We start from the raw sequence: 25,458 nt of genomic DNA, 5'->3' as shown, positions 1-25,458 counted from the left end.
AGATACGAATTAGTGACGCCTGCCGAGTAGACTAAGTGTGGTGCTGTGTCAAGTTTCAGATTGGTGCTGTGGTGTATGTGAATGTGTTGTGTGTGTGTGTTGTGTGTGTGTGTGTGTGTGTGTGTGTGGTGTACTGTGGGTGTGTGTTGTGGTGTGTGTGTGTGTGTGTGTGTGTGTGTGTGTGTGTCGTGTGTGTGTGTGTGTGTTGTGTGTGTGTTGTTAGTCTTATCGTCTGAGGTGGCTGTGAGATAGAATTGAACACGGTTCGTTTTTAAAACTGTCGGCGCTATATGACCAATGACCTGATACAGCCAAGGTGTTCACTTGTCTAGAGTCCGGAGCACATATCATTACGGCTGGAGGAATGTGTTATGAATATCTTATCGTACACTAACTTCAGCAGTGGCTGCATCAATGATCACTTATTTATAGAGCTAATTATTTCAAAAAAATGTAAGCAAACCGTTGCCAACCTGATTCAGAGCTGAGTACCCAAAACCCCGCCCCAGCTCAATCCCTCCCTTCCCTGTCCCCCCCCCCCCGCCCTCCCTCCCTCCCTTCCCCGTCCTCCACCCTCCCCCCTCCCTCCTCAGTCAGTTTTAGAAACGCTTTGACTGAGCCACTTACAGCCAGGTCAGCTATACTTCAAAAACTCTTGAAGGAGGGATGAGGAGAGGGCTGGGTGAAAGAGATATGTATTTTTAAAGTACTCAGTATAACAGGTCTGGATGGTTGCGTTCTGAATTAGCTCCCTATTCCCTACATATGCCACTACAGGGACCCTATTGGGCCCTGGTCTAAAATAGTGCACTACAGGACCCTATGGGCCCTGAGTCTAAAATAGTGCATACAGGACTATTGGGCCCTGCGTCTAAAATAGTGCACTGCTAAGGAACGGTGTGCCATTTGGGATGTAGTGAAGGCTATTTTGCCGTCAGCCAAAGACCCGAAACGGATCCAGTAACACATTCGGTTCACTCTCTTCCCAGTACCCTGTGAGAGGGACTAGATCTACCGACTCAGTTAGCAACGTACATAGCACACAACACATCTTTCACCTCTCTCCAGTTTCCCTGTGAGAGGGATAGTCTACCGACCGCTAGGCAACGTACATACCAAAACACATCTTCACCTCTCTCCATACCCTGTGAGAGGGACTAGTCTACCGACACGCTTAGCAACTACATAGCAACAACACATCCTTCACCTCTCTCAGTACCCTGTGAAGGGACTAGTCTACCGAACACGCCTAGGAACGACATAGCAACAACAACCGGCCGATGGTACAAGCCAACAAGTGAAAGCGTCAGCAAAGGTCATTTACCATGACGATATAACGGTGACTGCTTGAAATGAGAGAATGAGACATCACCCAACACATGGCCGTGTTCTATCTGGCTCCATATTGTCTTTAGGGTTTCCATACGATTGCTAGCTATGGGGTCACGTGTTCTATTCCGCTCCATGCTTTAGGGTTTCCATATGTTGCTTAGCTATGGGGTCATGTTTGCTATGTGCTCCATAGCTTTATGGTTGATACGTTTGCTAGCTATGTGGTCACGTGTTCTTATCTGCTCCATAGCTTTATGGTTGCCATACGATTGCTAGCTATGGTGGTCACGTGTTCTATCTGCTCCATTAAGCTTTTATGGTTGCCATACGTTGCTAGCTATGGGCGTCACGTGTTTTCATGTGTCATAGCTTGGATGGTTTCCATCACGTTGTTAGTATGGGAGTCACGTGTTCTATTGCTCCATTAGCTTTATGTTGCCGTTAACTTGCAGCATATGGGTCACGTGTTCTATCTGCTCCATACGTTTATTGGTATGCCGTACGTTGCTAGCTATGGGGTCACGTGTTCTATCTGCTCCATAGCTTATAGTTGCCATACGTTGCTAGCTATGGGTCACTGTTCTATCTGCTCCATAGCTTTTATGTTGCCGTTTCAGTTGCTAGCTCATGCGGTCACGTGTTCTACTCGCTCCATAGCTTTAATATAGTTGCCATCGTTGCTAGCTTGGGGTCACGTGATTCTATTTCTCCATAGCTTTATAGTGCCAATACGTTGCTAGCTATGGGTCACGTGTTTTCTATCTTGCTCCATTAGCTGTTATGGTTCCATACGTTTGGCTAGGCCTATCGGGGTTCACGTGCGGTTTCTCTATTCTGCTCCAAGCTTTATGGTATGCCATACGTTTCTAGCTATGGGGTCACCGTGTCTATTCTTCCTACCATAGCTTTATGGTTGCCATACGTTGCTAAGCTATGGGTCACGTGTTCTATCTGCCACTAGCTTTATGGTTTGCCATACGTTGCTTAAGGGGTTCACACGTTGGAAGTTTGACTGTTCTGGAAGGGAGTAGTACACAGCGTTTATACGAGAGCTTCAATTTCTCTGCAATTTCTCGCATGGAATACGCCTTCATTTCTCATAACAAGAATAAGACTGATGTTGCTCTCCTCCAGAAGAACAGTGATGCTCTCCTGCCATTTGAGCCTTAATCGAACCCACAAATTGCTGATGCTCAGATACTCAATAGTCTAAAGAAGGCCAGTTTAAATTATCTTCTTTAATCGGCACAAAAGTTATTCAGCTTGCGCTAACACATAATTGCAAAAAGGTTTTTAATGATTCCAATTAGCCTTTTAAAATGACTTGGATTAAGCTAACACAAATGCCGTTGGAAACGGAGATGATTGTTGCTGATAATGGGCCCTCTGTACGCCTATGAGATATTCTATTAAAAATCAGCCTTTTCCAGCTACAAACAGATCATTTACAACCATAACAAATGTTCTTTACAGTGTATTTATGAATCAATTTGATGTTTTTTTATGGACAAAAAAAAATAGTTTTTCTTTAAAAAAACAAGGACATTTCTAAGGTGACCCAAACTTTTGAACGGTGGTAGTGTATATCGCTCTCTCTCATACTTCTCTCCCTCTCCCTCTATCCTTGCTTCTCTCCCTCTCCTCTCCCTCTCCCTTCCCTTACTCTCTCTCTCCGCCCTCTCTCTCATCTCTAACATTACATCCCTTTTCTATACTCTATCCCTCTCTCTCTACCTCTAATCCTCTAATCCCTCTCTCTCTACCTCTCTCTACCTCTATCTCTCTATCCCCTCTCTCTCTACCATCTATTATCTCTATCCCTCTCTTCCCTACCTCTATCTCTCTATCCCTCTCTCTTACCTCTATCTCTCGTATCCCTCTCTATAACTCTCTACATATATTCGCTCTATCCCTCTAAACTCTCTCCTCTCTCTCTCTATTCCCTCTCTATTCTACCTCTCTCTATCCCTTCATCATCTATCTCTAATCCTCTATTCCCTCTCTCTACCCTAATCCTCTACCCGCATCTCTCTACCTCTCATCTCTCTATCTTCTCCTTCTACCTCTATCTCTCTCATCCCTCTCTTCTACCATCTATCTCTCTATCCCTCTCTATAATCTCTACATATATTTCTCTATCCCTCTTCTCTCTACCGTCTCTCTCTCTATCCCCTCTCTCTTACCTCTCTCTCATCCTCTCCTACCTCTTATCCTATTATCCCTCTCTCTATCTCTATCTTCTATCCCTCTCTATCCTCTCTTCTCTACCTCTATCTCTCATTATCCCTCTTCTCTACCTCTATCTCTCTATCCCCTCTCTCTCTACCTTTAATCCTCTATCCCCCTCTCTCTTACCTCTATCTCTCTATCCCTCTCTATACCTCTACAATATATTCCTCATATCCTCTCTCTCTACCTCTATCCCTCTTACTCTCTCTACTCCAGTCTATGTAAGTCAAAGTAGTTAGTAATATCATTCCTGTTTTGGGATTACCAAGAACAGTTGGAAATACACACAGATAAGAGGAAACAGAATAGCACTGATAGAGACAAGTGGAATAAAAGATTAAAGAGAAACATGAATTAGCACTGATAGAAACAAGGTGGAATAACACATAGATAAGAGAAACAGAATAGCACGTGATAGAGAACAAGCGTGGAATAACACAGATAGAAGAAACAGAATAGCACTGATTTAGAACAAGGTGGAATAACACAGATAAGAGAAACAAATAGCACTGATGCCTTATTAGCAAACGATGGCTTGTTTGTTTTGGTTGTGTGTGTGTGGGGGGGTGTCTGCCTTTGTGCGTTGTGTGTTGGGGAGGGGGGGCATTTGGTGTGTGTGCATTTGTTTACGGTTTGGTGGATCTTGTTTGTGCATATATTACAGTGTGGGAGAACAAGTATTGCATACACTGCCCGATTTTGCAGGTTTCCTACATTACAAAGCATGTAGAGGTTCTGTAAATTTTTATCATAGGTACACTTCAACTGGAGAGACGGAATCTAAAACAAAATCCAGAATTCAACATTGGTATGATTTTTTAAATATTAATTTGCATTTTAGCATTGACATCAAGTATTTGATTCACCTACAACAGTAAGAATTCCGGGCTCTCAACAGGACCTGTTAGTTTTTCTTTAAAGAAGCCTCCTGTTTCTCACTCATTACCTGTATAACTGGCACCTGTTTGAACTCGTTACCTCTATAAAAGACACCTGGTCCACCACCACCCTCAATTCAGAACAGATTCCACCTCTCCACAATGCCAAGACCAGAGAGCTGATGTAAGACATTCAGCGTAAAATTGTAGACCTGCACAAGGCTGGGCATGGGCTGCAGGACATGGAACCAGCTTTGGTGAGAAGGAAACAACTGTTCTGGCGCAATTATTAGAAAATGGGAAAGAAGTTCAAGATGACGGCCAATCACCTCGGTCTGGGTCCATGCAAGAATTTCACCTCGTGGGCATCAATTGATATGAGGGAGGTGAGGGGATCAGCCACAGAACTACACGGCAAGGACCTGGTCAATGACCTGAAGAGAGCTGGACCACAGTCTCAAAGAAAACCTTAGAAACACACTACGCCGTCGGATCTAAAAATCCTGCAGCGCACGGCAAGGTCCCCCTGCTTAAGCCAGTGCAATGTCCAGGCCCTGTCTGAAGTTTGCCATGGACCATTCTGGGATGATCCAGAGGAGGAATGGAGAAGGGGTCATGTGTCTGCATGAGACAAAATAAGCTTTTTGGTCTAAACTTCCACTCGCCGTGTTTGGAGGAAGAAGAAGTCATGAGTACAACCCCAAGAACACCATCCCAACCGTGAAGCATGGAGGTGGAACATCTTTCTTTGGGATGCTTGTTTGCAAAGGGGACAGAACGACTGCACCGTATTGAGGGAGGATGGATGGCCATGTATTGCGATATCTTGGCCAACAACCTCCTTCCTCCAGTAAGAGCAATTGAAGATGGGTCGTGCTGGGTCTTCCCGCATGACAACCGACACGAAGTACACAATCATGGCAACTTAAGGAGTGGCTCCGTAAGAAGGCATTCTTCAAGGTTCCTGGAGTGGCCTAGCCAGTCCCAGAACCTGAACCCAATAGAAAATCTTTGGAGGAGCTGAAACTCCGTATTGCCCCACGACAGCCCCGAACCTGAAGGATCTGGAGAAATCTGTTAGGGAGGAGTGCGGCCAAATCCCTGCTGCAGTGTGTAGCAAACCTAGTCAAGAACAAGGAAACGTAATGATCTCTGTAATTGCAACAAAAGGTTTCTGTACCAAAATATTAAGTTCTGCTTTTCTGACTGTATCAAATTACTTATGTCATGCAATAAAATGCAAATTAATTACTTAAAATCATACAATGTGATTTTGCTGGATTTTTTTTAGATTCTGTGCTCTCATTAGTTTGAAGTGTACCTATGATAAAAAATTACAGACGCTCTACATGCTTTGTTAAAGTTAGGAAACCTGCAAATCGCCAGTGTATCAAATACTTGTTCTCCCACTTTTGTAAGTATTATTTAAATGCAATTGGTTTTGTGGTTTGGTTTTGTGCAATACATTTGTGTGTGGGTGTGGTGTGTGTCGTGTTGTGTGTGTGTGTGTGTGTGTGTGATGTGGGCTGTGTGTGTGTGTGTGTTCGGTGTGTGCGTGTGTGGTGCGTGTGGTGTGTGTGTGTGTGTAGTGTGTAGTGATTGTGGGTGCGTGCCGTGTCTTGATGAGGTCATTCTGAATATATAGCTGCTGGCAGGGTTGTCCATTGCACAGTCATGTTTTGTCTTGTTATTTTCCTGCGCTGGGGAGAAAAGGTGCAGAGGATAAACACGCCTATCGGTGACACACCATCACACCACAACACAACACACACACACACACGACAACACCACACACACACCACACAACACACACACAACCACACACAGCACACACACACACAACACACACACACACACGACACACACACACAACCACACACACACATACAGACACCACACACACACACACACACACAACACACACACACACACCACACACACACACACACAACCACACACACACACACACAGAGACACACACACACACACACACCCACACACACACACACACACACACACCACACAACACACCACACAGAGACACCTGGAGGAAACATGCAGCCAGAGAGAATAACAGTTTAATTTGACATCATCTGACAAGGCTTCTCTGCACTATCCTCATCCGCTCTCTCTCTCTCTCTCTCTCTCTTCTCCTCTCTCTCTCTCTCTCTCTCTCTCTCTCTCTCTCTCCTCCATCCATCCCTCTCTCTCTCTCGGCTTGTTTGTTCTCTGTCTCAACTATGTGCAGATGTGAGAGACAGAGAGAGAGATAGCTAAGAGAGAGATAGCTGAGAGAGAGATAGCTGAGAAAAGAGATATCTGAGAGAGAGATAGCTGAGTGAGAGCGAGAGAGAGACAGAGAGAGAAACAGAGAGAGAGAGGGAGAGAGAGGGAGAGAATGAGAGAAAGAGAGGGAGAGAAGAGAGATGAGGAGAGAGAGCGAGGAGAGGGAGAGATGGAGAATATGAGAGGGAGCGAATGGAGAGAGGAGAGGGAGAGATGGAGAGAAAAAGAGAGAGAGGAGAAAGAGAAGAGAGGAGATAGAGAGAGCGAGAGAGAGGGAGAAAGAGAGAGAGAGGGGGAGGGAGAGAGAGAGAGAGAGGAGATGGAGGAGAGAGAGAGGGAGGAAGAGAGAGAAGAAGAGAAGAAAGAGAAGAAAAGAGAGAGAGAAAGAAAGAGAGAGAGAGAGAGAGAGAAAGAGAGCAGCCACTGCCAGAGCAGCAGTATTATCAACGATCCAGATTTGTCACATACACACGCATGCACGCACCCACACGCACACGCACCACACACACACACACACACACACACACACACACACACACACACACACACACAGTATAATCAGCGGGACAGATTTGTCTAAGCAGGTCCTTTGATCTTCAGCCCTCTCAGCCACGGTATGGAGGAATTACTGACTGGAGAGATTGACCCCTTCTTCTCCTACATTCCCTCCCCCTCTCCTCTCCTCACTCCAACCTTCGCTCCACTCCTCCTTTGATCACTCCATTCCCATGTGTCGGCATTGTCCTGGCGTTGGGAAAACTGAAAAAATCAAAATCCAATCTGCACCACGATTAAACTGGAGGTTTCATTTTGTTACTCTCTTCCTCCATCTCTCTCTCTCTCTCTCTCCTCGTACTCTGTTCCTCTCTTCCTCCCTCTCTTTCCTCACGCTCTCTTCCTCAGGCCAACTTTTTCTCTCCCACCATCTCCCTCTCTCTCTTTTTCCCACTCTCTCTCTGTCTCTCTCTCTTTCTATCCCTCCCCCCCTCTCTCTGTTCCTYTCTCCCTCTCCCTCCATCCCTCTCTTCCACTTCCACTTCTTTTATATTCCCTTTTTATATTCCCTTTCTTCTCTCTAAGAGTGACTAATTAACTCAACTGTACCTCTTTTACACTCAGCGTGAGTTATTGGATCGCAATTTTCTCCTTTTTGTTTTGTCTCAGCTAGTATTTTGGCAAACGCTCAGTGTCAATGAATTGCCCGTCTGTGTCGGATTCGAAAGGAAGCAAAAATCGTTCAATAATCATCATCACACTATGTGGCTTTTTGTAGTGTATTTCAGAATATAATTGTTGTTTTTTGTCTTAGTGTAGTGTAACTTTGTCTCACACTGTGTTCCAAATGGCACCCTATTCCCTACATACTTTTGGGGTCAAAAGTAGTGCACTATAATGGCGAATAGGGTTATATTTGGGATGTAGGTTTATGTCTGTTTTGGGTGAGACTGKGTCTTGAACATCACTGTGTTAATGTGGGAGGAAGCTGATTGATAGATGGAGGGCGTAATGGTTYTGTWACATAATGCTGGTATGATTGCATATTGCTTCAGATGAATGAGAAATCTGCTCAAACAAACCCCAGACTCCATCCCTGTTTACCACTGTCTGTTTGATTAATAGCATTCTGTTGTTTTGAACATCACAAACCACTTTCATAAACTTGTGTATCCTCTCTTTCTCTCCACCCCTCCCTCCATTTATCTCCCTCCTCACCCCCCACCCCTCCCTCCATTTATCTCTCCACCCCTCCTCCAGTCATCCCCTCCTCACCCCCCACCCCTCCCTCCATTTATCTCTCCACCCCTCCCTCCATTTATCTCTCCACCCCTCCCTCCATTCATTCTCCTACTCACCCCCACACCCCTCCGTCCATTTTCTCCCTCCTCACCCCCACCCTCCCTCCATTTATCTCCCTCCTCACCCCCCACCCCTCCCTCCATTCATCTCCCTCCTCACCCCCACCCCTCCCTCCATTTATCTCTCCACCCCTCCCTCCATTCATCTCCCTACTCACCCCCCACCCCTCCCTCCATTTATCTCCCTCCTCACCCCCCACCTCTCCCTCCACTTATCTCTCCACCCCTCCCTCCATTTATCTCCCTCCTCACCCCACCCCTTCCTCCATTTATCTCCCTCCTCACCCCCCACCCCTCCCTCCATTTATCTTCCCTCCTCACCCCCCACCCCTCCGTCCATTTATCTCCCTCCTCACCCCCCACCCCTCCCTCCATGTATCTCCCTCCTCACCCTCCACCCCTCCCTCCATTTATCTCCCTCCTCACCCCCCACCCTTCCTTCCTTGCTTCCATCCTTTCACCACTCTTTTCCTCTCAACTCCCTTCCTCCCCCTCCCTCCCTTCCTCCCTCACTCCACCTACCTCTCCTTCGCACCCCTCCCTCCCACCCACCCACCTCTCCTCTCCCTTCCTCCCACCCTTCATCCCACTCTCCTCTCACCCTCCTCCCTCCCTCCCCCCATCCACCCACCTCTTCTCCTCCCCTCTCTGTAGGTACAGATCTCTTCTCTAACTGTACAGAGGAGTGTAAGGCCCTGGGTCACTCCGACCGCTGCTGGATGCCAGCCTTCGTCGCTGGTGACGGTCGCCAGGGCACCGGTGGCGACTACCGTAGCAACCTGCACGTGCCAGGCATGGACTCCGTGCCGAACACTGAGGTACCCGCCACCGCCGCGTCCGGTCACCACGACAACGACCTTACGCTGACTTCTGACCTCACGACCTCTGATAGGTCATTCTCTACGTTCGGAAAAGATGGCGGCGGATGCACCACACTGCCACGGTCAATGCACCACCTCCACCACCACCTCCACCAGTCACATCAGCTACATCTCCAACACAACAGCCCAGCTACAGCTACCGCCACTACTACTACAGACACCACGCTAGAGAGGAAAGACTATGAGTCCTTAAGGGGTACACTACCACTACCGTACAAACCCACCTTCTGTGAGTATGAGTACCAGACTACGTCACTAGAGCCCTACCACTTTGGCCTGGTCCACTATCCATATTAGCAACTTYTTGAAAKAAATTCTGATCTGATAATATTTTTAAAAGATACTTTTTGAAAGAAATTCTGATCTGATAACATTTTTAAAAGATACTTTTTGAAAGAATTTCTTRTCTGATAATATTTTTTAAATATACTTTTGAAAAAAAAACTCTGATCTGTAAATATAWAAAATAAAAWWAAATCCGATCTGATAATATTTTTAAAATATACTTTTTAAAGAAATTCTGATTTGCTAATATTTTTTAAATATACTTTTGCAAATAACTTCTGATCTGATCACATTTTTATAAAATATACTTTTTGAAAGTGAGTCTATTGCTTTGGTATTTGTGTATTTTCTGTTTAGAAATGCAATTGAAGTAAACATTTAGTTGTTAGYTTTTTTCTAAATGYAACCCTTCTGCTAAACCCCCCTATATATTTCTCTAACCTCCTAAATCCTYCRCCATATTTATTGTTTGAAATAATAACAAATAAAAAGAAATCAACTTCTGATTCAAAAATGTGTTTGTGGCCACCTTTTTCTTTTCTGTCCCCTATATATATACTATACTATATACATACTATATACTATACTATATACATACTATATACATACTATATACATACTATATCATATACTAGTTATAACATACTAGTATACTATACTATATTACAACCTATATACATTACTATATAGCATACATATATATCAATACGTATAATACTACATATACTATTTACTATTATACATACTACTATACATACCTTATACTATATATATCACATACTATCATAACAATACTAGATACATACTAATATACATACTAGTATACACTATTACTATTAGTACTATACTATATAGCACATACTATATACTATATACATCATATATATATACTCATACATACATATATATATCTATCTAGTCCAGAATGTCTGAACTAGAGTTCTTCAGCTTTTTGTCTATCAGTATCCACTGTTGAGCAAACAAAGATCTCCACACTTTCTTCTGTTTTTACGTGTTCACCGAAAACTACAAAACAAGGTTATTCTTCTAACAAAACCGTGTAACTGAGCCGTAGTAATATTATAAATGTGGTCTGGCGTCTGCGCTCGGGCATTACTATACATGCGTCTGAGGTCGCACCTATTTCCCCGTGGGGTCCGTTATAAAGACGGAACAGGGACGTAGTCTACGACTCATCGATAAATAACGGCTCTTTTTTAAAAACACCTTCCTTCACAACTACTGAATTGTCCTTCCACCATCCCACCCTATTCACTATGTATGTACTGCTTGTGACCATGAGCCCTGTGGGCCCGTGTTAAATAAAATGCACTATTAAAGTATTGTAGGGTACCATTTGCCACAGTTATCGTTCTATGGGAACATAAAGAGCAACAACGCCAGGACATCATTAAACTGCAGGGAGTGAAGACGTTTTTTGTTTTAACCATGTTTTAACACTTAGTTACATAACGAAGCAGCTCTCTGCTTAAAAAAATCAAAGACAACATAGCTGCTGTTAATTTGTGATTCATTACATTTTAGGTATATGCTTGTTGAGTGTGTATGTGGTCTGTCAGGATCTTAATAGTGTGGTGTGGCACGAAATGATTGGAAACATATGAGTGTGATGTGTCTTGAACTATACGGAGTGTCACCTTGTCTCTGATATATTCATGGCTTCCCCACCAGGCATGTGTGTGTGTTGCTGTGCGGTGTGTGTGTGGTGTGGTGTCGTAGTCCGATGTGTTGTGTGCGTCTGTGTGTGTGCCGCTGCTGGCGCTCAAAGTAAAACTGGTGTGCTGTGTGTGAGTGTGAGTGTAGTGTGTGAATATTTAACAAAGGACTGGAGTCTCACTTCATCCCTCTGCAGGGTAATTAATCATCATGTCAAAGTTCTGCTTTTCGATGTCTAACTGAACATCCATACCCCCTGCCTTTTGCTGTTCACCTCTGTGGTGTGTGTCAGCACTTGTGAGTGTGTGAGCTGTTGTTTCGGGTGTGTGTGGTGTGAGTGATGATGCGTATAGTGTTAGGTGTATCTCTTATCGCTGTGCTGTGCGATGTTTGTTGAACTATGGGTTGGTTCTTCTATCCTTGCGGGGACCTAAAATCCCCCACAAGAGTCCCACCAATGATTGATAAAACTAGCGGAAGATTCTCCTGTGGGGGACATTTCCCACAGCCCTGCGCGCGCGATGAGGCACGAAGACTATGTTAATCTTAAGGGGGTTTGGTTTAGCTTTAGAGGGTTCTGTTTGCTGCTCTTTGTAAAACCTTGGGTTTGCACGGCCTATTGCAACCTTCTGCCCTGTGTTCTAACTGTACATCGGAACCGGTCTGGAAGAGGGATGGGGTAATGGAACATTTGAGAGCCTATAGGGGTCACAGGGTCCAAAACAAAACAGGAGAAGACAATATTAATAAATGCATGAGGCAGTAAATAGTTTCATTTTAAAACAAAATATCGAGTATAATAACATCATAATATGCCAAGGATGCAGAAACTGAATCATTTGAAATCAAATAAGTACATAAGTTAAGTACATAAGAACTCAAGTCTAGTAAGTGCTCCACACAGTAACACGACTGAAGTCGCCATAAGAAGACTATAAGTATAGTAACAGTAAGTAAGCCTACATAAGTAATCAAGTAAAAAGTATAAGTAAGAATAAGTAAAGTAAAGTACATAAGTACATATAAGTAGCATAAGTACAAATAAGTACATATATACATAAGTATACATAATAGTACATTAAGTACATAAGGAGTAAGTACATAAGTACATTAATGTAAGTAATTACATAAGTAAGGTACATAGGAGGAGTATAACTAAATAAGTAAGTCAGAAGTACAATAAGTAAGACTAAGTTACAGTAAGCAATAAGGTAAGTAACATAAGTTCTAGAAGTAAGTGGACAGTAATAGATAAGTAAGTACATAGAGACATAAGTAATAGTATCAATAGGAGTTACTTGTAAGTACATACGAAGTGATACCAAGAATAAGTTACTTAAGTAAGTAAGTACATATGTAGTACGACGATAAGAATAAGACATAAGTAATAAGTACATAAGTAAGTAAGTACATAAGTAAGTACCCGTAATGTAAGTAAGTTATAACCTAAGTACTATAGAAGTAAGTACATTTGGGAAATCCCACCAAGGGATGGAACAGGATTAAGTTCTACAAAGGATAAGGATATAATAGATACTATTATATAAAATATTACAATCTATTAAAAAAAGACTAATACCATATGTCTGTTAGCAAAATAAATATATCATATTTTTGCTTGAATTCTCCCCATGCGGGTGCGCCGCCTCCAGCTCTCTTAATTAGCCCTCACCAACTCCACTAGTTCAACCGCTTTTCTCCTACTCTTTTCACATTCATACCTAGGATTTAGGTTTAGGGCGTTATGGGTTCATGGTTTTAGGTAAGGTACGTGGGTTAGTGTTAGGTTTAGGGTAGAGTTAGATTTAGGTTTGGGTTAGGTACTTACGGGGTAAATGGTTATGGTTAAGGTTAAGGTGTTAGGTTTGGGGTTGGGTTCAGGTTAGTTAGGGTTTGTCTTTCATGCGCATGCAATGACGCATACATGCGGTGAACTAGACAGCACAGCAGCATTTCGCTATCCACTCGCATTAACATCTCTACTGCATACTAGTTATTCTAGAGAATAAAATTTGATCTCGAATTTGATTTGATTTGAATTTAAGGTTAAGGACTAGGTTTAGGGTTAGGGTTTAAGGTTAGCGTTTACAGGTTAAGGGTTAGGTTTAGGGTTTAGGGTTAGGGTTACAGGTTAGGGTTGTTAGGGGTTGGGGAATAGGATTTTTGAATGGGAAAATAGTTATGCAGGTCCCGACAAGGATAGATGAACATAAAATATGTGTGTGTGTGGTTGTGCCACTTGGTGCTGTGCTAACGGAGCATAGATCATTACAACAACAGCTTCTGTCTGTCCTTCTGTCTGCCTTCGTATCTGAGCAAACCTGGGATGGGTACCAAGATCACATTTTGGACGCTGTAAATGAATATATCGGACTATAGCCATTCATTAATTGAAGACTGTTCTTAGAAATGCCCCATGACTTTAGTCCAACTGTAGTTCAACCATCCCTCACTGTAGTTCAACCATCCTCCAACTGTAGTTCAACCATCTCTCACTGTAGTTCAACCATCCCTCAACTGTAGTTCAACCATCCCTCAACTGTAGTTCAACATCCCTGCAACTGTAGTTTCAATCACGATTAACCATCCCTCAACTGTAGTTCAACCATCGCCCTCAACTGTAGTTCAACCATCCTCAACTGTATTTCAACCATCCCTCAACTGTAGTTCAACCACACTCAAACTGTAGTTCAACACACTCAACGTATCACATCAACTGTAGTTCAACCATCCCTCAACTGTATTTCAACCATCCTCAACTGTAGTTCAAACCATCCTTCCCACTGTAGTTCAACCACACTCAACTGTAGTTCCACCATTCCTCAACTGTAATTTCACCATCCCTCAACTGTAATTCAACCATCCCTCAACTGTAGTTCAAACCATCCTCAACTGTGTAGTTCAACCATCCCTCCTCAACTGTAGTTCAACCATCCCTCAACTGTAGTTCAACCACCTCACTGTAGTTCCACCATCTCTCAAACTGTAGTTCAACCCTCCCTCAACTGTAGTTCAACCATCCCTCAACTGTAGTTCAACCATCACTCAACTGTAGTTCACCATCCCTCAACTGTAGTTCAACCAACCCTCAACTGTAGTTCAACCATCCTCAACTGTAGTTCAACCATCCCTCAACTGTAGTTCAACCATCCCTCACTGAGTTCAAACCATCCCTCAACTGTAGTTCAACCACCCCTCAACTGTAGTTCAACCATCTCTCAACTGTAGTTCAACCCTCCCTCAACTGTAGTTCAACCATCCTCAACTGTAGTTCAACCATCCCTCAACTGTAGTTCAACCATCCCTCAACTGTAGTTCCACCATCCCTCAACTGTAGTTCAACCATCCCTCAACTGTAGTTCAACCTCCCTTCACTTAGTTCAACCATCCCTCAACTGTGTTCAACCATCCTCAACTGTAGTTCCACCATCCCTCAACTGTAGTTCAACCATCCATCAACTGTAGTTCACCATCCCTCAACTGTAGTTCAACCATCCCTCAACTGTAGTTCAACCACGTTTCAACTGTAGTTCAACCATCCTGTCAACTGTAGTTCCACCATCCTTCAACTGTAGTTCAACCATCCTTCAACTGTAGTTCCACCATCCCTCAACTGTAGTTCAACCATCCCTCAACTGTAGTTCAACCATCCTTCAAAGCTGTTGTTCAACCATCCCTCAACTGTAGTTCAACCATCCCTCAACTGTAGTTCAACCATCCCTCAATGTTTACCAAAATGTTTTGCTGTTTGAATCCCAGATTGCCCCTTTAACCTCAACTATAGTGTATCTGCTTTAGCCAAATTCTGAATAACCTGTAGTTTATAACCCTTATATAGTATGGTTGTATTTATCCAGTTATACAAGCTGGTTGTAGTTTATACCAGTTATTACAGTCTGGTTGTATTATAACCAGTTATTATAGTCTGGTTGTATTTATAACCAGTTATTATACTCTGGTTGTGATTATAACCAGTATTATAGTCTGGTTGTAGTTTATAACCAGTTATTATAGTCTGGTTGTAGTTAGTATTAACCAGTTATTACAGCCTGGTTGTAGTTTATAACCAGTTATTACATTCTGGTTGTAGTTTTAACCATTATATAGTCTGGTTGTAGTTTATAACCAGCTATTATAGTCTGGTTGTATTTTTAAAACCAGTTATTATAGTCTGGTTTATTTATACCCAGTTATTATAGTCTGGTTGTAGATTATAACCAGTTATTATAGCCTGGATGTATTCATAACCAGTTATTACAGTCTGGTTGTAGTTTATAACCAGTTATATAGTCTGGTTGTAGTTTTAAACCAGTTTTATAGTCTGTTGTAGTTTATAACCAGTTATTATATTCTGGTTGTATTTATAACCAGTTATTATAGTCTGGTTGTATTTATAACCAGTTATTATAGTCTGGTTGTAGTTTATAACCATTATTATACTCTGGTTGTAGTTTATAACCAGTTATTATAGTCTGGTGGTAGTATAACGTATTATTGCCCGGTTGTTTAAAAGTTTATAACCAGTATATAGTCTGGTTGTAGTTTATAACCAGTATATTATAGTCTTTGTTGTAGTTTATAACCAGTTATTATAGTCTGGTTGTAGTTTATAACCAGTTATTACAGCCTGGTTGTAGTTTWTAACTAGTAATTATAGTCTGGTTGTAGTTCATAACCAGTTATTATAGTCTGGTTGTAGTTCATAACCAGTTATTATAGTCTGGTTGTAGTTCATAACCAGTTATTATAGTCTGGTTGTATTTATAACCAGTTATTATAGTCTGGTTGTAGTTTATAACCAGTTATTACAGTCTGGTTGTATTTATAACCAGTTATTACAGTCTGGTTGTATTTATAACCAGTTATTATAGTATGGTTGTAGTTTATAATTAGGGCCAGGAGGTTTTTCTGGACAGACCACATAAGGACAGGTAAAAACACCAGGTATGCATCCCAAATGGCACCCTAGTCCCTATAGTGGCCACATAAGGCCCCGGTCAAAAGGTGTGCACTACTTAGGGTATAGGTTGTCATTTGGGACACAACCCTGGTGCTAATGGCCATGATGATTATTTACAAATGTACAGAGTAAAAGAGTAAGAGAGAGGGATAGACACCATTTGTCTAACAAGTGTGTTTTCTCTTGCCTTGCAGCCCACAAAAGGATTTGCTAGCTCGTTCCGAGTGGACCTACCAGAGACAGCGTGAATTTGCACAATAGAGAACTGTCCAACAATGGCGGCAACGTTAGCGAAAGAGAGAGAGAAAGAGAGAGAGAACAACCAAACACAAACAAATCTATGACAACAAGACCATGGGCTTGTTTTGAAACTTCATTATCTGGGACTGGCCAGCTAGAACGGAACCTTTCATCTCCATCGCCAAGGGAGACAGCAGGACAAAGTGCTGGAGAAAGAAATCTAGAACTGCAAATGTAGAACAYAAGAGCTCTAGAACTGGAACTGTAGAACTGAAGAACTCTAGAACTGGAACTGTAGAACAGAAGAACTCTAGAACTGGAACTAAGCAGAAGAAACTCTAGAACTGGAACTGTAGGACAGAAGAACTCTAGAACTGGAACTGTAGAACAGAAGAGCTCTAGACTGGAACTGTAGAACAGAAAACTCTAGAACTGGAATGTAGAACAGAAGACTCTAGAACTGGAACTGTAGAACTGAAGAACTCTAGAACTGAACTGTAGGACCAGAAGTCTCTAGAACTGGAACTGTAGAACAGAAGAGCTCTAGAACTGGAACTGTAGAACAGATGAACTCTAGAACTGGAACTGTAGAACAAACGTGTAGAAGGAACTTCTAGGACCATAGTAGGCCTTAATTGCATCTCAGCAGGCCTGAGACCCCGGGCCCAAAGCCAAAGGACGAACGATGGAAGAAAACTACTGTGTTTAAGAAAGGGATGCAGAGAGGATGTATCAACTGAACTTATAAACAAAGGATTACGAACAATAGACAAAGAGGAATCAAAGAAAGACTGATGAACAACACAAACAGACGTTTTGTTGTCGGTGACTAGGGGGGTCCGTGGCCATGGGGTACACCCGCCCCCCCGTCTAGTCCATCTGTGTGTGCCTGTTTACACAAAAAGAAACGTTTCTGTACAAACTTCAACCAACCATCACTATGAGCCCTTTAGCTGTTTCTACTGTCACCACTACACCAACTGTACAGGAATGAAGGATGAGAGGAGGGGGAGAGAGAGATGGAGGGAAAGAGATGGAACGCGAGAGCCTGAGAGAGTGAGAGAGCGAAAGAGCGAGAGAGCGAGAGAGAGCGCGAGAGAGCACGAGAGAGAGAGCGAGAGAGCGAGAGAGAGAGAGAGCGAGAGAGCACGAGAGAGCGAGAGCGAGAGAGAGAGAGAGAGAGAGAGAACCCCAGAAATGATGTGAACTATTATACAAAATCAATATCTCTACTTGACTGTTTTTATATCTTCTCTTGTTTTCTTCCTGTTGTTTTCTCTGTGCAGTCCAAGTGTTCTGAAACTCCACTATTCTGACTTTACAGTAAAGAACAACTACCACACAATTGCCTACAACGCGGCTAGTTGAGTTCATGCTTCTTTGGGCGACCTCCCTCCATAACATTGGTCTGAGAGGAACTTAACAAACCAGAGAAATGTTGTGGTTTATATCATGTGTGCAAAGTGTTTACTGTGCAATATTAAAGCTTAGCCTATAAATGAATATACATCTCTCTCTCTMTATATATATACATATATATATATACATATCTATATATAAGATATACTTTTCTGAAACTGTGTAACCATTGGTTAGTTTCTTATCCACCATGCAGTACTGTCAATACTAACTGATACCAAGTGCTAAAAACAAGAACTGTCAACTTGTATTCATTAAACATAGAGGGCGTGGCTTCACTATGCACAGACTCCGCCCCTTCACTCCAACCAAGGTTTAGGCTGATGTTTGTATTTCCTCATTTTTGGTGACGCTCGACTTTTGAATAGTTTATATAAGATTGATTTCTATATTTCTAGAACCTTTGGGATAGTCGTAAGTGCGTTAGACATGCCTTCTAACACCTAGCTTGTTCTATACTTGGTGTTATGAATACGTTCATAAGGAAACAGATATTATATATGGTTTATGAATACGTTCATAAGGGAAACAGATATTCTTATATTGGTGTTATGAATATGTTCATAAGGGGAAACAGTCTTCTATATGTTTGATATTCATAGGAAAATCTTCTATATGTGTTTGAATACTTCATAAGGGGCAGATTCTTATATGGGTGTTATGAACGGTTCATAAGGGAACATCTCTATATGGTGTATGCTAGTATAAGGAAACGATTATATATGTGTTATGAATAGTTCAAGGGAAACAGATCGTCATAAGAAGCAGCTTTATGGAGAGCAGAGTGGGCAACGTTTGTCCTTTGAGGCTGAATGTCAGCTGGATTGTCTTTCACACAAATTAAATGCCACAATTGGTTTTACCACTAGTTACAGATCTAGATCAGACATGGTTTCCTGGTTTAAACACCTAGTCTCAGATTAAGATCAGACACTGGTTTCTGGTTTAATACCTAGTCTGCAATCTAGATGACACTGGTTTCCTGGTTTATACTAGTTATCCAGAATTAGATCAGCCTGTTTCTGGTTTAACACTCCTAGTCTACAGATTAGATCAGACACTGGTTTCCTGGTTTAATCACACCTAGTCTACCAGATCTAGATCAGACACTGGTTTCCTGGTTTTAACTCTAGTCTCAAGATCTAGATCAGACACTGGTTTCCTGGTTTTCCACCTAGTCTATAGATCTAGATCAGACACTGGTTTCCTGGTTTATCACCTAGTCTACACAGATCTAGATCAGACACTGGTTTCCTGGTTTAATACCCAGTCTACAGATCTAGACCAGACACTGGTTTCCTGGTTTAACCACTCTAGTCTGCAGATCTAGATCAGAACTGGTTTCCTGGTTTAATACATTTAGTCTACCAGATCTAGTATCAGACACTGGTTTCCTGGTTTAACAATCCTAGTCTACCAGATCTAGATCAGACACTGGTTTCCTGGTTTACTTGTACAGATCTAGATCAGACCGGTTTCTGGTTACACCTAGTCTACCAGATCTAGATCAGACACTGGTTTCCTGGTTTAATACACTTAGTCTACCAGATCTAGATCAGACACTGTGTTTCTGGTTTAACACCTAGTCTACCAGATCTAGATCAGCAACTGGTTTCCTGGTTAATACACTAGTCTACCAGATCTAGATAGACCTGGTTTCCTGGTTTAATACATAGTCTACCAGATCTAGATAAGACACTGGTTTCTCTGGTTTAACACCCTAGTCTGCCAGATCTAGATCAGACACTGGTTTCCTGGTTTACACACCTAGTCTGCAGATCTAGATCAGACCTGGTTTTGGTTTAACACATCAGTCCAGATCTAGATCAGACACTGGTTTCTGGTTCAACCCTTACCAGATCTAGATAGACTCTGGTTCTCCTGTTTAAACACCTAGTCTGCCAGATAGTAGACACTGGTTCTGGTTTAACTCTAGTCTACCAGATTAGTTAGAGCATGGTTTCCTGGTTTAACCACAGTCTGTGGTGTACATAGTTTAGTATAGTTTAGGCTGGGTGTCAACATAGTTTTCATAGTAGGCTGGTGTCCATAGTCTACATAGTTGGATGGTGTAATAGTCTTACATAGTTTAGCTGGTGTCAAACATCAGTCTTACATAGCTTAGGCTGGTGTAACATCAGTCTTTACATAGTTTAGGCCTGTGTCAATCAGTCTTATCATAGCTTAGGACTGGTGTCAACATCAGTCTTACCATAGCTGAGGCCTGGTGTCAACTAGTCTTATATAGCTGAGGCTGTGTACATCAGTCTTTACATAGGTAGGCTGGTGTAACATAGTCTTACATAGTTAGGTGGTGTCAACATCAGTCTTATCATAGTTAGGCTGGTGTCAACATCAGTCTTTACCAATAGCTTAGGCCTGTGTGCATACATCAGTTTTACACATAGTTTTAGGCCTGGTGTCAACATCAGTCTTACATATGCTTAGGCCTGGTGTCACATCAGTCTTATCTATAGCTGAGGCTGGTGTCAAACATCAGTCTTACATAGCTGATCGGGCTGGTGTCAAACTCAGTCTTACATAGTGAGGCCTGGTGTCAACATAGTCTTACATAGCTGAGGCCTGTGTCAACATCAGTCTTACATAGCTGAGGGCTGGTGTCAACATCAGTCTTACCTAGCTGAGGCTCGGTGTAACATCAAGTCTTACATCTGAGGCTGGTGTCAAATCAGTCTTATAATAGCTGCGGCTTGTGTCAACAGTCAGTCTTAACCATAGCTGAGGCTGGTGTCATTATTTGGGATCTCCTTGTGTTCACATTGTACAGTATTGAGGGACTATCAAAACTATGAGCTTGATATCAAAGGTAGTATACAATCACACACACATATCGCGTAGACATGTACACGCACACAGACTCGCAAATACACGTGTGTGCAGACACACGCACCACACCACACACACACAACACAACACCCAAACACAACACCACACCACCACACCACACCACACACACACACACCACACCACACACCACACACCACACAACACAACACCACAAACAAACATAAACAAACAAACACACCACAAAAAACAAACGACAACAAAAACACACCCACAGTGATTTATAAATATATCATTCAAGTTTTCAAAATGGTTGTGTTTTTTTTCTGTCATTAGCTGTATGTCATGGGGGAAGACATGGCAGTACAGAATATGAAGCAAAACGTATCGTACGTTGATGCTAAACACCAGTGTTTTGAAAGCCTAACAGACGGGAGGACGGGTCCTACAATGGACTATGGCCTGGTTATGTAGTGTAGTATAATAGAGTGGTTTCTGGAGCAGACAGAGGACGGGTCTAAATGGAACCCTATGGGTCCCTGGTTATGTGTGTAGTATATAGAGTGGTATCTGGGAGCTAGCAGAGGGTCCTAAATGGAACCTATGGCCCTGGTTTATTGTAGTGTAGTATATATGAGTGGTATCTGGGAGCAGACAGAGGACGGGTCCTAAATGGAACCCTATGGCCCTGGTTATGTAGTGGTAGTATAATAGAGTGTATCTGGGAGGAGACAGAGGACGGTATAATGGAACCCTATGGTCCCTGGTTTATGTAGTGTATGTTAATAGAGTGGTATCTGGGAGCAGACAGAGACGGGTCCTAAATGGAACCCTATGGTCCTGGTTTGTAGTGTAGTATAATAGAGAGTGGTTGCTGGGAGCAGACAGAGGCGGGTTCTAATGGACCCTATGGTCCTGGTTTAATGTAGTGTAGTATAATAGAGTGGTATCTGGGAGCAGACAGAGGGACGGGTCCTAAATGGAAACCCTATGGTCCCTGGTTATGTAGTGTCTATAATAGAGGTGTATCTGGGAGCAGACAGAGGATGGTCCTAAATGGAACCTATGTCCTGGTTATGTAGTGTGTATTTAGGAGTGGTATCTGGGAGCAGACAGAGGAGGGTCTAAATGGAACACCTATGGTCCTGGTTATGTAGTGTAGTATAATAGAGTGATCTGGGAGAGACAGAGGACGGTCGTAAATGACCCTATGGGTCCCTGGTTAATGTAGTGTAGTAATAATAGAGTGGTATCTGGGAGAGAGAGGAGGGTCCTAAATGGACCTATGGTCCCTGGTTATGTAGTGTAGTATATAGAGTGGGTATCTGGGAGGAGACAGAGGACGGGTCCTAAATGGATTTGGTCCCTGGTTATGTAGTGTAGTATAATAGAGGGTATCTGGGGAGAACAGAGGACGGGTCCTAAATGGAACCTATGGTCCTGTTATGTAGTGTAGTATAATAGAGTGGTATCTTGGGAGCAGACAGGGACGGGTCAGTAAAATGGAATCCTATGGGGCTCTGGTTAGTGGTGTGTAGTATAAACTAGTAGTGGTATCTGGGAGCAGACAGAGGCGGGTTATAAGGAACCCTATGGCTGGTTATGTTGTGTAGTATAATAGAGTGGTATATGGAGCAGACAGAGACGTGGTCTAATGGAACCTCATGGTCCCTGGTTATGTAGTGTGAGTATATAGAGTGGTATCTGGGAGAGACGAGGACGGGTCCTAAATGGAACCCTTTGCTGTCCTGGTTATGTAGTGTAGTATATAGAGTGTTCTGGGAGCAGCCAGGGAGGGCCTAAATGGAACCCTATGGTCCCTGGTTATGTAGTGTAGTATAAAGAGTGTATCTGGGAGCAGACAGATGACGGGTCCTAAATGGAACCTATGGTCTGGTTATGTGTGTAGTATAATAGGTGGTATCTGGGAGCAGAGGAGGTCCTAAATGGAACCTATGGTCCCGTGGTATGTAGTGTAGGTATATAATAGAGTGGTATCTGGGAGCACAGAGGCGGGTCTAAATGGACCCTATGGTCCTGGTTAGTAGTTGTAGTATAATAGAGTGGTATCTGGACAGACAGATGAGGGTCCTAAATGGAACCTCTATGGTCTGGTTATGTAGTGTAGTATATAGAGTGGTATCTGGGAGCAAAGAGGACGGGTCCTAAATGGAACCCTATGGTCTGGTTATGTAGTGTAGTATAATAGAGTGGTATGTGGAGCAGACGATGAGGGTCCTAAATGGACCCTATGGGTCCTGGTTATGTGTGTAGTTCATAATAGAGTGGTCTCTGGGGCAGACAGGGCCGGGTCTACTGAGGAACCTATGGTCTGGTTATGTAGTATGTAGTATAATAAGAGTGGTTCTTGGGAGCAGACGAGGACGGGGTCCTAAAATGGATACCCTATGGTCCCTGTTATTGTAGTGTAGTATAATAGAAGTGGTATTCTGGGGCAGATGAGGAGTTAGACTGGGGCTGCGGTACAAACACTTACTGTTTTTTACAATCGTTAGGACCCATTTTTCAATACTTAAGTCACTTTTTCTACACTCTTCCCACAGTGAGCACAACAGCAGTCTATGTGTGTAAAACTGAGGATCATTTTTCATTTCTTTGTCACAAAATGCATTCAATGACTACATCTTTCAAATGTCATGAATTATTTTCTCACTCAGACACAACCACCATCAAAACTCTATGTACCTACAGGATCAATTTACACATGTTTACATACACTGTTCAAAACTGTTAAACTTAAGTTCCAAACCTAACATAACACAACATTGAATAAGACAGCAATCTGCTACATTTCTACTGTAATACCGTATTGAAATATGTTCCAAATCTAAAAAATGAAATACTGTCAAAACAATTAGACTAACCACAGCTGATTCACATTGTAGCTGGACACCTGCCCAGGTGTTAGTCTTTCAATTACATTACCATCCGTACAAAAGGGGACATCTTAGGAATAATGCTGTGCTGTAATGTAAACATGGACCCAGCCAGAGATAGAGAAGTGGCTGACAGAGGCAGAAGAGTGGCTGGGAGAGGAAGAGGGAGAGGAGAGGGAGAGGGAGAGGAGTACGTATGAGTGGTGGAAGAAGACTGAGAGGAAGATCAAGAGCTGTAGTCTCAGATGAGATTAGGGCTGCTATAACTGATCATGTAATAAATCATGGTCTATCAATGAGAGAGGCTGGTCTGAGAGTGCAGCCAAATCTGCAACGCTCAACAGTGGCATCTATTGTGAGAAATGTCCAGCAAAACAACAGGTAAGATGTGCATTCTGCAAGGCCATCTGACTGAAACATTACAGAAGTCAATTGAGCAAAGCCTCCAAACCTACCTGTGTGTAAGTGTAATTGCATTTCTGCTTAGGACCCAACATTTACCTCCCACATGCGGGAGAGGTAGGATTTTCACTGCTGTGCAGGAAACTGCAATCATTGATAWGGTCATCAGAAACGATGGCATAAAACTCACAGAGATTCGGGACAGAGTGTCGGCAGACAACATTACATTTGGAAATATTCACAATGTCAGCATAACAACTATTTCTAGAGTCCTGAAACAACATCAAGTCAGGATGAAGCAGTTGTACACTGTCCCCTTGGAGAGGAAGTCTGAACGAGTCAAGCAACTCAGGACCAATATGTCCAGGTAAGATGACTATAAAATATAGAACTGGTTTTGAACAGAACCAAACAGGGCAGAGACACACAATGGCATGTTTTAATGTATAATGCAAACTACCGTAATAACTCTTATGTTGCCTTGTGGATTTATTTTAGAGAGTCATGGAGATTGAAGCCAGGCAAACACCCCACATATTCATCTTTGTGGATGAGGCTGGTTTCAACTTGGCCAAAACACGGCGGCGAGGAAGGACTGTGATTGGGAAAAGAGTCACAGTGGATGTCCCGGGCCAGAGGGGTGCCAACATCACAGTGTGTCCAGCAATATCCTCTGATGGACTGCTGTTACACAAACCGCTAATTGGGCCATACAACACTGAGCGTCTCATTTCATTCCTGGATGACCTCTATGGAAGGGTTGTGCCAGGTGAGGAAAGAGTTGCAGTGAGGCAAAATCGGCCAACGTTTGTAATTGTATGGGACAATGTTGCATCTCACCACTCCCATGTAGTCACAGAGCGGTATGCAGCCCATCCCAGGATGGTGTCACTTTTCCTCCCACCTTACTCTCCACTCCTCAACCCCACAGAGGAATTATTTTCCTCAAGGAGGTGGAAGGTTTATGACCACCATCCACATGATCAAATGTCCCTCCTGGACACAATGAAGGCTGGGTGCCTGGACATATCTGCAGAAGATTGCCAGGGATGGACCAGGCATGCCAAAATATTATTTTCTTGGTCTACTGCCCAAGATGACATAAGATGTGACGTGGATGAGAACCTGTGGCCAAATGCAGAAGACAAGGTTGACTAGCATTGCTACTGTATCTGTATCGGTAGATGGTGTATATACACATTCTTGTGTTTTGGAAACACTCAATCCCAAAAAATGACGTAAAACATATTGAAGCGTAATGCATCACGTCTGATTCATTCCTGCAGTGAATTGTAAACAGTAGGGAGGCGT

At 42.8% G+C, this 25,458-nt stretch overlaps 1 protein-coding gene across 1 annotated transcript; it reads left to right on the top strand.

The window, feature by feature from the left end:
- Positions 1–4,753: 4,753 nt before the first annotated feature.
- On the top strand, positions 4,754–18,326 carry LOC112077961 (protocadherin-11 X-linked). Its single transcript, XM_024144344.2, has 3 exons — positions 4,754–4,853; positions 9,236–9,658; positions 16,579–18,326. The coding sequence occupies exons 1-3, from the start codon at positions 4,754–4,756 to the stop codon at positions 16,596–16,598; spliced, it is 543 nt and encodes a 180-aa protein (XP_024000112.2). The 3' UTR covers positions 16,599–18,326.
- Positions 18,327–25,458: the final 7,132 nt, after the last annotated feature.

Source organism: Salvelinus sp. IW2-2015, unplaced genomic scaffold (genome assembly GCF_002910315.2).
Source record: "Salvelinus sp. IW2-2015 unplaced genomic scaffold, ASM291031v2 Un_scaffold5095, whole genome shotgun sequence".
Classification (NCBI taxonomy): Eukaryota; Metazoa; Chordata; class Actinopteri; order Salmoniformes; family Salmonidae; genus Salvelinus; species Salvelinus sp. IW2-2015.
This window is presented reverse-complemented; position numbering and strand designations above follow the sequence as displayed.

Excerpts from the sequence above, each read along its gene's own strand:
- LOC112077961 (XM_024144344.2), top strand. The coding sequence starts at position 4,754 with ATGACGGCCAATCACCTCGGTCTGGGTCCATGCAAGAATTTCACCTCG. Across the intron at positions 4,854-9,235 it reads ATCAGCCACAGAACTACACG|GTACAGATCTCTTCTCTAAC; the intron begins GCAAGGACCTGG and ends CCCTCTCTGTAG. Across the intron at positions 9,659-16,578 it reads AGACTATGAGTCCTTAAGGG|CCCACAAAAGGATTTGCTAG; the intron begins GTACACTACCAC and ends CTTGCCTTGCAG.